The 15,493-nt window shown below is 42.1% G+C and overlaps 1 protein-coding gene and 1 non-coding gene across 5 annotated transcripts in view; one reads left to right on the forward strand and one right to left on the reverse strand.

Moving 5' to 3' along the window:
- Positions 1–15,493, forward strand: part of TNIK (TRAF2 and NCK interacting kinase) — a 283,956-nt gene that overhangs the window by 219,473 nt on the left and 48,990 nt on the right. For 3 of the 4 annotated variants that reach the window (XM_035132804.2, XM_035132806.2, XM_035132805.2), the window contains exon 14: positions 3,161–3,364. In XM_035132804.2, the coding sequence (XP_034988695.2) occupies positions 3,161–3,364 (204 nt within the window). Of the gene's footprint in view, positions 1–447; positions 535–3,160; positions 3,365–15,493 lie in introns of all 4 variants that reach the window. The other variant, XM_035132807.2, reaches the window with a different exon arrangement.
- LOC118094120 (U6atac minor spliceosomal RNA) lies at positions 8,705–8,826 on the reverse strand. The gene has a single exon (XR_004693729.1). It is a non-coding gene; the product is annotated as a U6atac minor spliceosomal RNA (small nuclear RNA).

The raw sequence follows: 15,493 nt of genomic DNA on the forward strand, positions 1-15,493 counted from the left end.
CTGCTTTTAAAAAATAGCAAGTCTGAGTAGAATGCTTGTTCTCAAATTGGTTGAACAACATCTGATCAGATTTGTTTAAAGAGCTTTTCACCAGTTGTGGTTGCATTTCTGTTCAGTTTATCAGATGATTTATCCCTACCTCTTTTTACAGAATTTGGGTAACTGTGACCCAGAAATTGCCTTCCTTATTTTATGCATAACATACAGGCAGCCGTGAATGTTACTATGCCATCTACTTTGGTGGTATCTCATCAGCAGTTTTTTCAAAGTTGTATGGTGTTCATCCGAATGCTTTGCATCACAATAACATTGCATTCCCTTTGGTTCCTCTCCTTAATGTTTCTGCAGTTCTTTCTTCGAATTTCAACATGTGGCCACTTCTTTCTCTTTGAAATTACGGTTCTTTCTTTTTCTCTCCTTTTTTTCTGCTCCCTGCTGCGCACCCAGGAATACATCAGGCGACAGTTAGAGGAAGAACAGAGGCAGTTAGAGATCCTGCAGCAGCAATTACTGCAGGAGCAAGCTCTACTTCTGGTAATGGGGAGTCAGGATCCCTGTCACATCCTTTGCCCAGCCCTTTCTGTGTATAGTGAGAATGCATGTTATTAACAAATTGTGTAACCAGGCCTTCAGACTTATAGGGTTGCCATCTCTTTCGGAGACTTGCCTTTCTCCTGTACATTATAAATCTGAGTACCTTAATTTGTTCAAGCATTGGCATTTGTAATATTTATTAAATTCCCAACACACTCAAATGTTTGGGGGAGCATGCAGTAATGGGATGGCCGGCTGGTAGTCCGAGGGTTGGCTCTAGCCCAGGAAGCAGTTTTATCTGGCCCTAACTAGTTTGAGTCGGTGCATTGTTAAAAAGAGATAAATATCCTGATCCCTAACTAGATGTTACTTCGGAGCTTCATGCTTAGCTCTATTGGTGTATTTTACTTCTTCTTAAAAGCAGCTGCTAGGACAGGAACAATTTGGATCAGAGGCATGACATTGAGAGAGGTTAGCCCCTTCCCCTGTCCATGCTACCGCCCCAATCCAAATCCACTCCTGGCTGCTGGTAGCTACAGAAGAGAAAATAAACAGGCAAGGATCTACAGCTACTAGCATCTCTAGGGGAGTTAATTCAGATTGAGTGCACCCACAGCACGAAGGGAAAGGCAATTTTTCCCTTGATATTTGCACCAACATACAGGGCCATTTAATTTTTTATAGTAATAGTCACCTGCTATCTAGAGCTGGCCAGATTAAGGATTAAACATATATAGTCTGAAATGAGGATCAAGCACATATAGTCTGAAATGCAGTATTCCTGCTACTGCTTCTAGGACACCCATGTTCATAGGAAAGCATGTGTCTTCTCCCTGAGTTGCAGCCTGTGAGAGCAGTATTGAAGGGCAGGTGGACTACCAGTGACCAGGCTTGAAGTTACGAAACCAAAAGGCACAGAATCAAAGTAGTTATTGATTAAAACAACAACAATTTTAGGTGGCAGTCCTAAAAGTCTAGGCCAATGTGAGTGTGGAGAGTCCCGTTCAATAATTATTTTGCCAACTCTTACCCAGGTTCTCTCCCATCACCTGGCAAGAGAATTGTCCAACTCTCTGCTGTGCTAAGGAATGGTTTCTTCCTTGAATGCAAGCGCTGCCACGCTCTGAATGTTTTCGTTGCCTTTCTGCCAATAACTGGAACAGCCATCGCTGTGCACGTCTTTTCCTCTGCTCAGTCCGCTTCTAGAACATCCTTCATTTTCATGGAAGGAACAGGCCTCTACTGTGTTTATTGCAAAGCTATTAATTGAAAGCTACTGGCACTGTGTGCTGGAATACAATCTAACTGAAATGTACTTGCTCCCTGTAATCTCTTCTTGGTTTTATAGGATTCGACGGCATATTTCGGTAGCAGGCTGCTTAGCTTTACATTCCTGACAGAAACATTTTTGCACTGCCTTTTCATGCTGTTTACAGTTTTGACATGGTTTATTTGCTGAATTTCCTGCATATATACTCTTTCACTTGTACTCTCCCCACCCTGCCACTTAAGCTAAATTTATATCTTGTCTTTATTTTGGATGCGAATTGTTATTCTTTTCATTTTTCTTTTAAAAAACAGTATTATATTTATCAATGCTGTTGGAGAGGTCATGCCTTGTTTTCCTCTTCCCAATAGATCCATTAATTTATACGACTGGACAGCGTATGCTAGACTTCCCCAACCTAGAGCTCTCCAGATGTGTTGGTCCACAGCTCCCACCCATCATCTCAAACCACAGGCCATTTAGCAGGGACTGATGGGAGTTTGAGTTCAACATCTGCAGGGCAATAGGTTGGGAAAGGCTGGCATATGCAAATCCTTCATTCCATAAATAATGTTTCCCTCCATTAGTTTCATAACCATAGGAAGGGACAGAACTTCAAGGCTGTAAAATTACAAATTGGACCACTAACTGAACAAAGCAACAAGTTTAAAATAAACTATTTAGAAAGAAATAAACTGCCTCAGTAACAGGTTTTCCAGACTTTTCTCTGGGCATGCAATGCATTCAAGCTAATTTTCAGATAACCCGGTGGTACCATCCAGATACCAAATATGCATGATTTAGGAGGCATGGTTAGACTACAAGCTTAAACCGCTTCCACACTTGTTTCAGACTGTCACAATTTCCCAACAAAATGTGATGGTTTTGTGAGTATACCCCGCTTCCCCCAAAGTTGTCACATTTGATGGAGCTTGAAAAGAGATGGTGTGGACCAGAGTTCATGCTGTCTCAAGGCCACATGAATGTCTAGTGTCAAGAGTCAGAGGAATTATGAAGCACATCGTTTCAGAAGCAGTGTGAGTAAGTAGTTCAATACATTGGGGACAGGGTAAAGAGCACAAAGAATAGAAAAGAATCCCTTTTTAATCAGCAATATGCTTTACAATGGACACCACCCAGACAACACAAGTAAAAAGAGAACCCTGCTTCAACATCTGCAAGACCCAGGGTCCATTTGGTCTCTTAGGGTTACTACATCCTTGCTATTTGGGCTTAAGTTTCCACTTGATATGTATCTGTGTTTGCCTTTTGTTATTTCCCTCAACACCATATTGGCTGTGTACCTTTCAATCTGCCATGCTGCTTCTAAATCTTTGTTTGGCTTACATGTCTTGGTAGGAATATAAGCGCAAGCAGTTAGAAGAGCAACGGCAGGCAGAGAGGCTACAGCGGCAGTTGCAACAGGAGCGGGATTACCTGGTCTCCCTGCAACAACAGCAGCAGCAACAGCAGAGGCAGGACCAGAGATCAGCAGAGAAGAAGCCCCTCTACCATTACAAGGAAGGGCTGAATGCCAGTGAGAAGCCAGCGTGGGCAAAGGAGGTAGGAATGGCCATGTTTTCTGTTTTGCACCTTTCCCTGGGGTAGGATGAAAAAAATCAGCGGAGCCAAAGACATTTTCAGTGTTTTGCAAATATTTTCAGTGCTGCAAAAACCATCAACACCCTTTTCCCCTTTTAAAGCTGATTATTCAAAACTGCTGCTTTACCTGCAGTGCACTCATTTGCCCTCTGATGTCATCACAGACCCAAATCTGATTGGTCACATGGTGTTATATGACGGCATGATCCCTGATTGATCCATATGACTAAACCAGGGAGCAAGAAGTATCAGCAGTGAGGAGAAATGAAAGGAGACTATTTGCACTATTGTTTCAAGTAAATATCTACCCTATTGAAATTGCTGGTTTTTACTTGAAAATTAAAACTGGACAATGTTTGGTATAGCTGTAGTAGAAATACTATATAATAAATACTGTAAAAAAAAATGCAACCCTTTTAACTCCCACGTTAGACAGTTGCATGTTCACCATGAAGTAAAGTCCTAGTTGTGGATATTTGCTTGGAATCTGTTCTGAGGATACCCCTCTACTTTGCTATCGTTACTCAAGAGTGCTTAGATAAAAGCCTTGTTACATATGGCTTGAAGGGGCTTTAGTACATAAGTCTAGTGTTAATGAATGGAGCCCACAGAAGACTCACTGATATCACCTTATGGTAGAAAAAATGACTCCACTAAGTGGATTTGAGATTCTCATGTCAGGTGAATGAGGCCTCAGGCTTGTGCTATAATGAATTGTGAGAGGAGCGAAACTGTGCTGCAACCCTCATGAACACCTCTCTGAATGCTACCATTATGCAAATCCATTTCTCAGATGAAGTAGTCCAAAGGGTCCTTTTGGCCAATCAATGGCCTATCTTCTGTATTAATGGTGACCAGCGTCAGTTCTCTGATGAAGTTAATTCGGGATGAGTTTGCCATCAGCCTCTCATTTTGTTTTAAGTACCATAGATAGTGCACAGTTGCTTCCATTTTCTACCCACAGCATTCCAAAGATTCCCCAGGTACCCCCTCACATAATCTATAGATGCCATAGAAAAATAAAATGAATCTTAGCCTTGAGCAGGGAGGGGGGAGAGAAAAAGAAGAGGGGTGTGTGTGTGTGTGTGTGTGTGTGTGTGTGTGTGTGTGTACTGGGCATCCAATTTGCCTGTCCAACACCATTGTCTATAGGTGCCCACAGTGTCATCCTGGCTGATCCCCCACAGGTGGTCACGCTGGAGTATCAGTACTGTACTGTAGGTATTGTGTTTTGGGACCCACCCCAAAAGGTACTGACTGGGTTTTTTTTTCCTGCTCTAATGCACAGGAACTGAACCTAGATCAGTGGCTTTCAAACTTTGTATGTTAGGGAGCCCTTTCCACATATATTCATGTTCTGAGCAACATTTCCACATCTGCCGCAAAAACCTCAGCACATTGCAGAAATCTCTTAGATAAGTTCGAAGGTGCATACTCAGTTCATGTGAGGATATTGTCCATGTCTGATGGATCTCAACTACTGCCTGACATGAACAGAGAGAGGGTGCTGTTGAACACACTCTGTGTCCTTGTGGCAGGATGTTGCTGGGTAATTCAAGTCAATGGCAGGCAAACAATCTTTCTAGGAAGCTGCTCTCTGTTACTGATCTTCATGTTGAAGAACTCAGGATCCCCCAGAACACAGTTTGAAAACCACCGGCCTAGACTGTGTTGGGAAGCTGCCTTCTGGCCTAGCATATCAGCAGCTCTTTTATCATGCTATGGATGCCATCTGTTTTTATTTATTGCCTGGTTGGCCACAGTTCTGTATAAAAGTCTTTCTCTGCACGTCGTGCTTGTTCATCTTCTCTGTTGACCCTGTTGCATGTAATTTGTCTTGACGGCTGCTTATTTGTTAACTTGCTAAGGCGAGAGGCGGGGGGGGGGGGGCTTGAAAAAAAGAGGATAAAACTCTGAACACCAGCCCCAGTTTGTTTTTGTGGCTTATTACTGATGATGCCTGCTGATGGGTCAAGGTCAGGAACAGCCTGCTCTTATCTCTGCTGTAATTGTGCCAGCTGCTGAATAAGAAACTAGCATCCCCCACACAACACGGTTGCCCTGAAAGAAGCTATTGCCCGTTCAAATGGGAATCTTGGGTGTCACGGGAGCATGGTAATTGCTATCACTTCAGAAGCTTCTTGTCTGTTGCAGACTCTCCATTTGCAGGTGTGTCCTATACACAGTTCTGTTTTATGATGTAGAATGTAGATTCCTGAAAATCACCGCTATCATTTTCATTTCTTATCTGAAAAGCAGATTTCTTGCCCTTGTGGCTGTGGGAATGTGTGCTAAATGGGACTAGGAGTGGGGAGCTTTGTTCACAGATGGAAACACCTGCATTGCATAGTTTTGTGTGCAATGGGAGCAACTTCCTCGTGGAAGTAGCCCTGATCTAGCAGCTGCATTTTGATTGCCCTACAAATGTAATGGAGGAGTGTTGAGGGAAAGAGAGTCAAAATCCAAATGCCTTTTTTGTCATTTCTAATTTGGGGGGGTCTCTTTCTCCTCTGTCAGTCAAGGAGCACTGAAATTGACTAGACCAAGTGACAACAGCTTCTATACAAGTCAATTTCATACCCAGAGGAAGGGAAGGGAAGAAGGAGGGTTCCTGTAAATCCTGAGCAGGAAGCAGCGCATACTGTTGAATTAAATGATTTTTAATGAAATTACTTGTGAAATGCTTGCAGCATTTTTGCACCCAGATGGACCTCATAGCAGCTGACAATAGTCAGATAGATAACTGTAAAAGGTAGAAAAAGGGCAACCGCAATGACTGAAATGTTGGAGCAATTTGCTTATGGGGGGTTGGGAATATCTCAGCAGTAGCCAACACGGATTACCATACATGTTCTATCATCCCTGACTACTGGCCTCGCTGCCTGGGGCTAATGAGAGTTGGAGTCCAACAAAATCTAGAGGGCACTATGTTAGTATGTTAGCTACTTTGGAGTATTGGGGGCTTTTTAGTTTAGGGGGGAAAGGTGACTAAGCAGGGTGTAATGGAGCTTTATACAATTATGAATGCTTAGAGGGCTTGGATAGAGAGAGTGCTTTCACTCTCTCTTAACACTGGAGTTTGGCGTCGTGCAATGGAATTGATTGGGCAGACAAAAGAAAATACTTAACTAACTTGGGAGGTTCACTGCTGCATGACTTAGTGGTGATGACCATTGGCAAAGCTAGCTTTTAAAATGGGATTAGAGCAATTTATGGAAGACAGGTCCATAATAGCTAAATGGCACTTCCATGTTCAGAGTGAAGGTCCCTCTGAATGCTGGTTGCTAGGTGGAGGGGGCCAATGGGAGAGAGCTGGTGCCTTCATGCTCTCCTTGAGAAGTTCCCAAAAGCATTTGACTGCTCACTGTTAGAAATGGGATGCTGAACAAGACGGCCCCTTGATGTGTTCCATTCAGGTAGTTATGATGCATTCTCTGCAAAATCAGCCTTGCTGAAGAATGCTGGGCATGTGCTGAGTGACCTCTCACCTGTGAGTTATAGCAACTAGCTTCCATGCAACCCTGGATTGGAGCTGAACTTTCCAAGCGGGCTGGAATCCTGGTACTTTTTTTGTTAGAAGCTAATCATGGTGAAGGACATTTGCCAATTATATACTCTTGTGTGATTAACCAAAAACGTGTGTTTTAATAGTTTGATTTCTGTAATCCTGCTTTCCCAGGTACATCAGCGAGCTTTTAATAACCCACCAGTTATTCCAGCTAAGCAGAACCACAGTTTCGTGCCCCAACAACTGGTGACTTATGTTACTGACAAAGGTGTTGCTCCACAATCCAACTCTAAGCCTTTTTTAAATATTGTTAAACCTCGTGGTAGACAAAACCAACGAGCATTAGACCCTCACAGAAAGGACTTTCCAGACTCTTCTAAGCAAACACTCTGGGTGCCTGTTATTAAGATCTCCATGCCAAGTCCACAAGAAGAGCTAAAGAATAGACCCATCTTTATAAACCCCAAAAACAGTCTTGGTTTTCATGAGCAGCTGGGGGGAAATGGCATGAAATCCCCCAAAGGGTCTCGGTCGCATGGGTGCAGCCCTGAGAGGCAAATGAGATTGGAGGTCAAGTGTGTGTCTTCTCCCCACCTTCAAGAAGGAGGTAAGCCACCACTGCCTCCCTATAAAATCAAAATGAATTTCCAAGAACACAATGTGGACAAGGAGAGGAAGCAACTTCATTCTCATCTACACCCAAGTGTCATTACCTCTTCGAGGAGTGTTCCATCATTATGCAATATCTCGGCAACACATGATAACCTAGATCTGAGTGCTTCTAGTCCAGCATGCCTCTTGAGAAGGATGAAGATACAAGCGGATGAGAAGAAGAAGCATCATGCATCTTTGGAGAGCCTCTTAGAACATCGCCAGCTTCCCACTGGGGTCCATCATCTGCAGATGCAGAGGACAAGGATAGGGCGAAGCATGGAAGAGCTTCTTGGTCCCTCTCCTGATCTTTGTCCACAAACTTCTCATCTGATTGTGCCCAACTTGACATCTTTGTCTTCTAGCTCTCGCTCAGCATCTTTAAATTCCCTTTCATTTTCTTCCAACTCGGATCTGATTCAGTCTTCTAAATCTTGCCAGGGTAATTCTTCTTCTGGCATCACTTTGCAGATGCCTCTGGGTTTATTTTCTAATTCCTCCTGTTGGTCTTCCAAACTTCCTTCTCAGGTATCTCATCTGAAGCAGACTCTGGGTGTGCATGTTCATAACTACATATCTCTGTCTTCGAGCACACCTGACTTGAGATATGCTAGGCAGCGTCACTAAAATGAGCCGGTGGGTGATTTCTCTCAGCATTGCCAATAAGCTCTTGCCATTCTAGAAGCTGGGGCTTGCTCAGGGGCTGGTGCCGTGGTGGAAACAAATTGTATTGAGCCAGGGAACTGGCTGTTGCTTTGCTTCTGGTGACTCCCTGGGCCTCATATGTCTTTGAAATTATTTTGCGAAACCAACAGCTGCAAAGTCAAGTCAATTAATGGGTTAGTTAGGTAAATCAATTAAAAGCATTTTGTTTGATTAAATAGCTTCTATTTGGGACCTTGTAGTTCTTTTAGGTATCCAGGTCTTAAATTAGTCTAGTACAAATAAGGCATACTAGAAGTTGCCTGATCAGACAGTATGTCCATTTATCCCAGTATTATATTTTCTTGCTGGCAGCAGCCCCCACCCCCCGGATCTCAGGATCTTCCCCATTACCTGCTTGCTGATTTGCTTCAAGATGCCAGGAACTGAACCTGGACGTTTCTGCCTTTGAAACATTTGCCCTATGCTATGGCTTCTTCCCAAACTGATTAAAGGCCACAAATTACGTGGCAATGCCTTAATCATGTGCATGTATTACAAGCCACTAGGAGATCTTCCATCTTTATTGAGGGGAATACTAACCTTTTCTTTTCTATAACTCTAATAGAGTAAGTGGTGTATTTCTAATAATCTCAAGAACTTATTTCCAAAAATAAGTTCACCTTTGGCATCCTGCCACCACCCTTGCTGTCTGTATGCTCATATATATATTTTCTGTGAACTGCCCGGAGACCTCCGGTTATAGGGCGATACAGTGGGACCTCGACCTACGAATTAAATCTGTTCCAAATGCACACTCGTAGGTCGGAAACTTCGTAAGTCGAGTTTCCCATAGGAAAAGCGGTTTCCCGTAGGAATGCATTGGAAACGGAAAAATTCGTAAGTTGAGGAAACCGCATCTAAAAACTCGTAAGTCGAGGAAACCGCATCTAGCCGCGAATGGGTTTTCCGTTCGGATGTAAAAAAAAATCGTAAGCGCGCTCGTAAGTTGGAAACGTTGGATGTCGAGTAGCTCGTAAGTCGAGGTCCCACTGTATATAAATTCAATTAATAATAATACCGGTAATAATAATAATAATAATAATAATAATAATAAATATAAATATAAATATAAATATAAATATAAATAAATTATTATTATTATTATTATTATTATTATATATTTTAAATTTTCTGTATGATATTATACCCCAGTATAACTGCCTTATGATTTTATGCTATGATTTTAGGTGATAGTTTCAATCTATTTTCCACATATACATCCACATATATTTTCCTATTTGCTTTTTTAACCTAGTAATTCCCCCCTTTCCCCCCCCTTGGAACTGTGGAGAAACACACACACACACATACTCAGCCCTTCTCTCTCTCTCTCTCTCTCTCTCTCTCTCTCTCTCTCTCTCATGCTCAGCTGTAGTTAATGTAAATCAAGGTTTTAAAACTGCCAACAAACCATGGCTTATGAGTTTGGTTTGTTCTGGTTTATAAACTGCACTTAAGGTGAACAATCAAATCAAATTGTGTTACATGCACAATATTTTTAAAAAAGAGTTTTGAGTTTCAAAAGTAGTTTGCTATACAGTGTATCCAGCAATACACCAAACCACGTCTGGATATTCAGAACTTCTTATAGGGTTATTTTGATCCTGGCCTAGATCAGGATCCAAAGGATCCCTTGCTTATTTTTGCTCACTTGGTTTAAGTACAATGTCATTTTTTAAAAAAAATAATAATTATAAAAGTTGAAAATAGTGATGGGTGCTCACTTGAAAATCAGTGGCCATTCCTTTCGAATGCTGAAAAACCTTTGAGGGACTTTTCAAGCATTTGAAAGGAGCACTTACAAGGAGGCAATTTCCCTCCCTCGGTGTTATGTACTGAGCTGAATCCTAGAACAATAGGATTCAGAATCAGCAGTTTGATTGGTCCGCAGGAGCTACCCAATCCAACTCCAGGTGGAAGTGAATCTGCAACCTGATTGGCTGCTCAGATTCACTTCCACCTGGAGTTGGATTGGGTAGCTCCTGCGGACCAATCAGACTGCTGATTCTGAATCCTATTGTTCTAGGATTCAGCTCAGTACATAACACTCAGCTACACGGCCTACTACTCCCTCCTCCAAAGGGGAAAAGCTTCATCTTCCCAGCCAAGGTAGCAGATGGCTGAAGTCTCCAAAAATGAGAGAGGCACAGTGCATCTCTCTCACTATCCAAAGCTAATCGCTACCTCATGATCTGGGTGTTTGTGGCAGGCTGCGATATCAGGTGTCGCGGAAGAAGGTCCAGCATCCAAAACGCCCCTTTTGGAGTGATGGCATGTGATGCAGGAAACATAATGTTGCAGGAAAGAATGGTTAAGTAGTGGGTTTTGCTTAATATTACTTGCGTGTTCAAATTGTGATGAAATACTGATTGAGAAGAAGAATTTTAAAATTACATTTAAAATGTGATTGCCTTTTACACTTTTTAACTTTTTATTGTGATTGTGAAATGGTTTCCACCAGTTTGTGAGAGTGGTGGACTTGAGGAGCCTATTCCTGTATTACCACTGCACCTGAGACTGATTAGAGCATAAATAAAGGCTAAACTCATCTTACTGTAAAGTGTGGTTTGTTCAGCTGTTTGACCAAGAGTTATTTTTATAAACGTGGAAAACTTTGAAAAGCATATAAGCTGTTGGGGCAGGGGTAACCTTTTAATACGGTAAAAGGCGTTTCCGTGCACTTTTGCTTCTGTCACAGTATTCCGCTGCACCAGAAACGGTTTAGTCATGCTGGCCACATGACCCGGAAAGCTGTCTGTGGACAAACACCAGCTCCCTCAGCCTGAAGCGAGATGAGCATCACACCCCATGGTCACCTTTTACTGGACTTAACCATCCAGGGGTCCTTTACCTTTTTACCTTTACCTGTTTACTCTTAATACCACCTGATCTTAAATCCATTTACATAGAAATAACTCCTATCGATTTCAGTTACTTCTAGGTGCATGTATTCAGGACCATATAAAACTATCAGGGAAGCATTCCATTGATGGAATCTGAACTTTAGACTTGAAACCACATCAGTAACTTTCTTGTGAAACAGATCTTCTAAGCAGAAGACTCAGGTGTCTGTTCACTTGTCAGGTTGTGGAAATACTATCAGTTAAAATAGTTGAAGGGTAATACAAGTGCATCCCATACTCCACTTTTTGGATTATTTGCATTGCCTCCTTAGTCTGCTGCACATCCTGCACATTCCTTCAGGAGACAGCTTTTAGTCTGGTCATCTTTGGTCTAGACTTGAATGTAGGCATGTTTCCTGAAATTCCTTGGAGACCTATTGAAATAATACTATCACCTGCTAGACGTCACCCCGATATTTATGCAGATGCATCTTTGTTCTGAAAACATACCGTTTCTTATTCTGTCTCCCAACTTGCCTCCTTTCCATGTGCTGCTGCTCAGTAGCCTTAAGATGCTGACAGACTAACCCTAGATAACCCATCACAGCTGATTTACAATGCAGTATCTTATTTGGATTGCCAAATGCTGTAGGTGACCATTCCTAAACCCCCCCACCCCCCGCAATACCCTTGTTAAACCTTTTGGGGGAAGAACTACTCCATACCTAGCTTCTTAACATTAAGCTGATCTTCTTGAAAGCCACAACTGATTCAGTTCTTCCAGATCAAGCTCATTTCACAACAAAGTGGTCGTGAGCATTCAATGATGACATCCAAAGCAAAGGTTATTTCATCCTGTTGTCCTGTGGTAGTTTGCTGCCAAAGATGAAGTGGCCCCCAGGTGGAGTTATTGGAGGCTGTCCCAGAATGCACTCTACATTTACTCTGGGAGCAGATGACAAACCGGAAGTTCCCAAATATTTTGGCAACTCTGCCGACTACTTCACGGTCATTCGGAGGACGGCTAGCAAGAAGCATCGTAAAGAACAGAACTACAGAGGGGCAAATAAAATATTTACCCGGGGCATTTATTGCTTTGTAAAACCACTAAAATTATGCCCTGATGTAATATATTGGCATGGTAATTTGTACGTAAAATGTGTGAAAGTGCTTTTTATAATTGGATAATTTAATTCTCCCTGCTGGGTCAATGAGAGGCAGCCAGTATCAAAGACTGCAGGCTGCATTTGGCGAGGGGGGTGCACACGTCACGGTAGTGGCTTAGCCTTCTGTGGAGGGGAGAGGTCCTTTCAGAGGAGACAGTGGGAGATCTTTTTATTCCTTCCTTACCTTCAGAGTTTTTTTTTCATCACAACTCTGATTTGGGACACTCTGAAATAAGCAACCAATCCCTTTCTGATCAGCTTGTCAGTCCTATCTGCTGCTCCAGGTTTTGTGTTGTGTAAGAGGATTTTTTTGTAAGAGAATCTTCCCTACTCAGGTGCCCCCCCCCTTTTTTTGAGAAGTCATCTCAGTATCTTGGAGGCAGCCAAAGAATCAACAAGACTCTGCTCAGAAACTATTCTCTCTCTTGAATTTAGTCAGGTTGTTTAAATATAGCCAAATAACAGTCATTCTACCTAAAGTATATCCAGTGTTTGTTTTTGCTATTTTGAGAATCTCTTTGTAGCACAACTGTAATAAGAAAACTGAAGAAGCTTGGTAAGCATCCGCTTGGTGATGGTGTAAATTTGCATATAAAGATACGAGCCTTCTTGAAATTAAACACTTGATGTGATTGCATTTGACTCAGATCTGGAATTATATTTTGTCTGAAATGATTCACTTTCTTGATGTTTCTATGTCAACATAGTATCTTTTAATCAAGCTTCATCACTGGATTTCGCAGACAAGCACATTGCCTTCTCCTGCTGCCATATTGTGTCACTTTTTGAAATCTCACTTAAAGCTTTTGTTTTGTCATTTGTGGTATCAGAAGAGGTAAGGCTGCTCTCGGAATGCAGATTGTGGTCAGTGGGTTCTATCGCCTCTAAGCCAGCATTTCCCAAACAGAATCCCACTTATTTTCTGACATAAAACTGAAGTCTGACTTTTAAGATGTAAGAACTCCCTGTCCTCTGGAGAGCCTTCCACCTTGTGCTTCTGTGCGAGTCTCTGTTCAGGACATGCCTCCTTTGAGGTCAAATCATTCTGCTGCATCTTTACATGTGGGAAAAGGCCCAGAGCTCATTTTGCATGCAGAAGGTTCCAGATTCAATCCCTGGTATTTCCAGGTAGGCAAAGACTCACTCCTGAAATCCTGAAGAGCCTCAGCCTATCACTGTATACAATACTGAGCCAGATGGACCAATGATTTGACTTGGTATAAGGCAGCTTCCGGTGCTCCTACCCTACCAGACATTATTTGGCCTGCGTGAGCAGTTATTAGAACCTTTCACCAGAAGTTCCCAGATACCTATATTGAAGCAATTGTCTGATCAGCCAGAGCTGGGTGGTAGGAGGCAAGGCCAGAGCAGCAATTCATACAGAGATTCATTAGGAAGCCTCCTTTTGCAAGCAGGTGCTTCAGGCTCATAAAAGCTTGTGTCTTTTAATTCTGTTTCTCCTGGCCCACCAGCAATTTTCTAGTACATCCTGGCACACAGTTTGGGAATTTTGGCTCTAAACTTTCATTTGTCAACGTGCTATGGTCCATGGGGTCACGAAGAGTTGGACACGACTAAACAACAACAACACCTTCTGGCTATGCGCTCTTACCGCTGCCCTTGCCTTTCCGAAACCAAAAGCAGAGGTCATATCAGTGACCTGTAAGTTGTCTGTTGGTTTCAGTATGCTGCCTATGCTGTACCCTCTCTGTACAGTCTTTGGAATCGCAAAAACCAAAGAGGTAATTCCCTGGGAGGAGCCTGGTATTCTCTGCCTTTGCATGGCTTCCTTATCAACAACCTGCTCCTGTTTCTGTGGGGCTTGCTCATTTTGCTATGGCCGGAGCGACACTAGGAGATTTTTTGAACACTACAGTTCAGATTTTTGCAAATGACCGCAATCCGTGATCACTGCTATTGTAATATGGCATAAAAATGCATTTTCTTGCCTCTGATTTATAATCTCCTGGAGCTGTAGAAATGTCAGCAGTCTGCTTGGGCAGGGTTTGGTGGGCTGATTTCTGGAGGCGAGTTGGAATCAGTATGAAGCCTGTACAGCCATTTTTTAAAGAATATGTGAATAGAATGTAAGTTGGTATCACAACATTCCATATATATATATATATATTATATATATATCCCAAAAGTGAATTTGGATCAAAACTGCATTCATTTTGGAGTAATTTGATGAAAACTGATCCCATTCATTGTAGGCTCTGGGGAACCTACATGCTATAGCTATTACCTTTCATTGTGTTCATTGTGAAATGGGGGAATAAAGGACTTTCATATTTGGAAAAGCACAAATGTACGTGAGATATGTTTTTGTGGTTAGCAAAAAGAAGATTGAGGTGAAATGAATAGGGTGCCAGTTTTCAAAAATCTAAAAATACTTTCCATAAAGAAAAATGAAAACAGTTGTTTACTAGGACAACTGATGCCCGGGGAAATAGCTTGGAAGTAAGAGCAATTATGCTATTTCTATTAAACATACTTTGCTTGATTGCATATGTGAGATATGATACCATTGATTGATAAACTTGAAGTAGTAACTTCACATTTCATTAGGCAAAATTTATGGTTTGTTGATCATTTGTAAGCCTTGATTGTGGTGTCCAAGTAATGAGCTGCAAGCCATTCATTAATTATACACCAAAATCCATGTTTACAAATTGTTAAATTAAGTATACAGTATTCTTCACACACCTTCCCTTCCCATCACATCACATCCACACACCCACAATCTTTACACATTTTCTCATAGTTGTTAGATGTCTATTCTTTCAACTTTTTAGTGGGAGATTGGTTTCTTTTTACTGCCTTGTGTCACAGTACAGAGTTAAGAGTACCATGTTGTTTGTCATAAAGAAGCAGTTTTTAAATTGTAATGGTATACAAGGTGTCGGCTGTCTGTTTTAAAGGAATAATTCCGCACTGATCAATCACGATGCCTGGCTTTTGTTTTGTACTCAGTTGACTTCTTTTACCACGAGTGAGATGCACTGTGCAAGAATGAGTATGACACTGGACATTAGTAACGGGGGGCAACAGCACAGGAGATCTATTGCATGCCCAGGCTCTGTACTCCCCCACCTGACTGACTGATGGAGCCTACCTGGTCCATCAGGCCCACCCCCTAGGACTAGGCCTGCCTTCCATTGGCATCTTTCCCACATCCAGCCATTTCATCTTCTGTGTTTTAGAACCTCTCTTCTAA

Source organism: Zootoca vivipara, chromosome 5 (assembly GCF_963506605.1).
Source record: "Zootoca vivipara chromosome 5, rZooViv1.1, whole genome shotgun sequence".
NCBI lineage: Eukaryota > Metazoa > Chordata > Lepidosauria > Squamata > Lacertidae > Zootoca > Zootoca vivipara.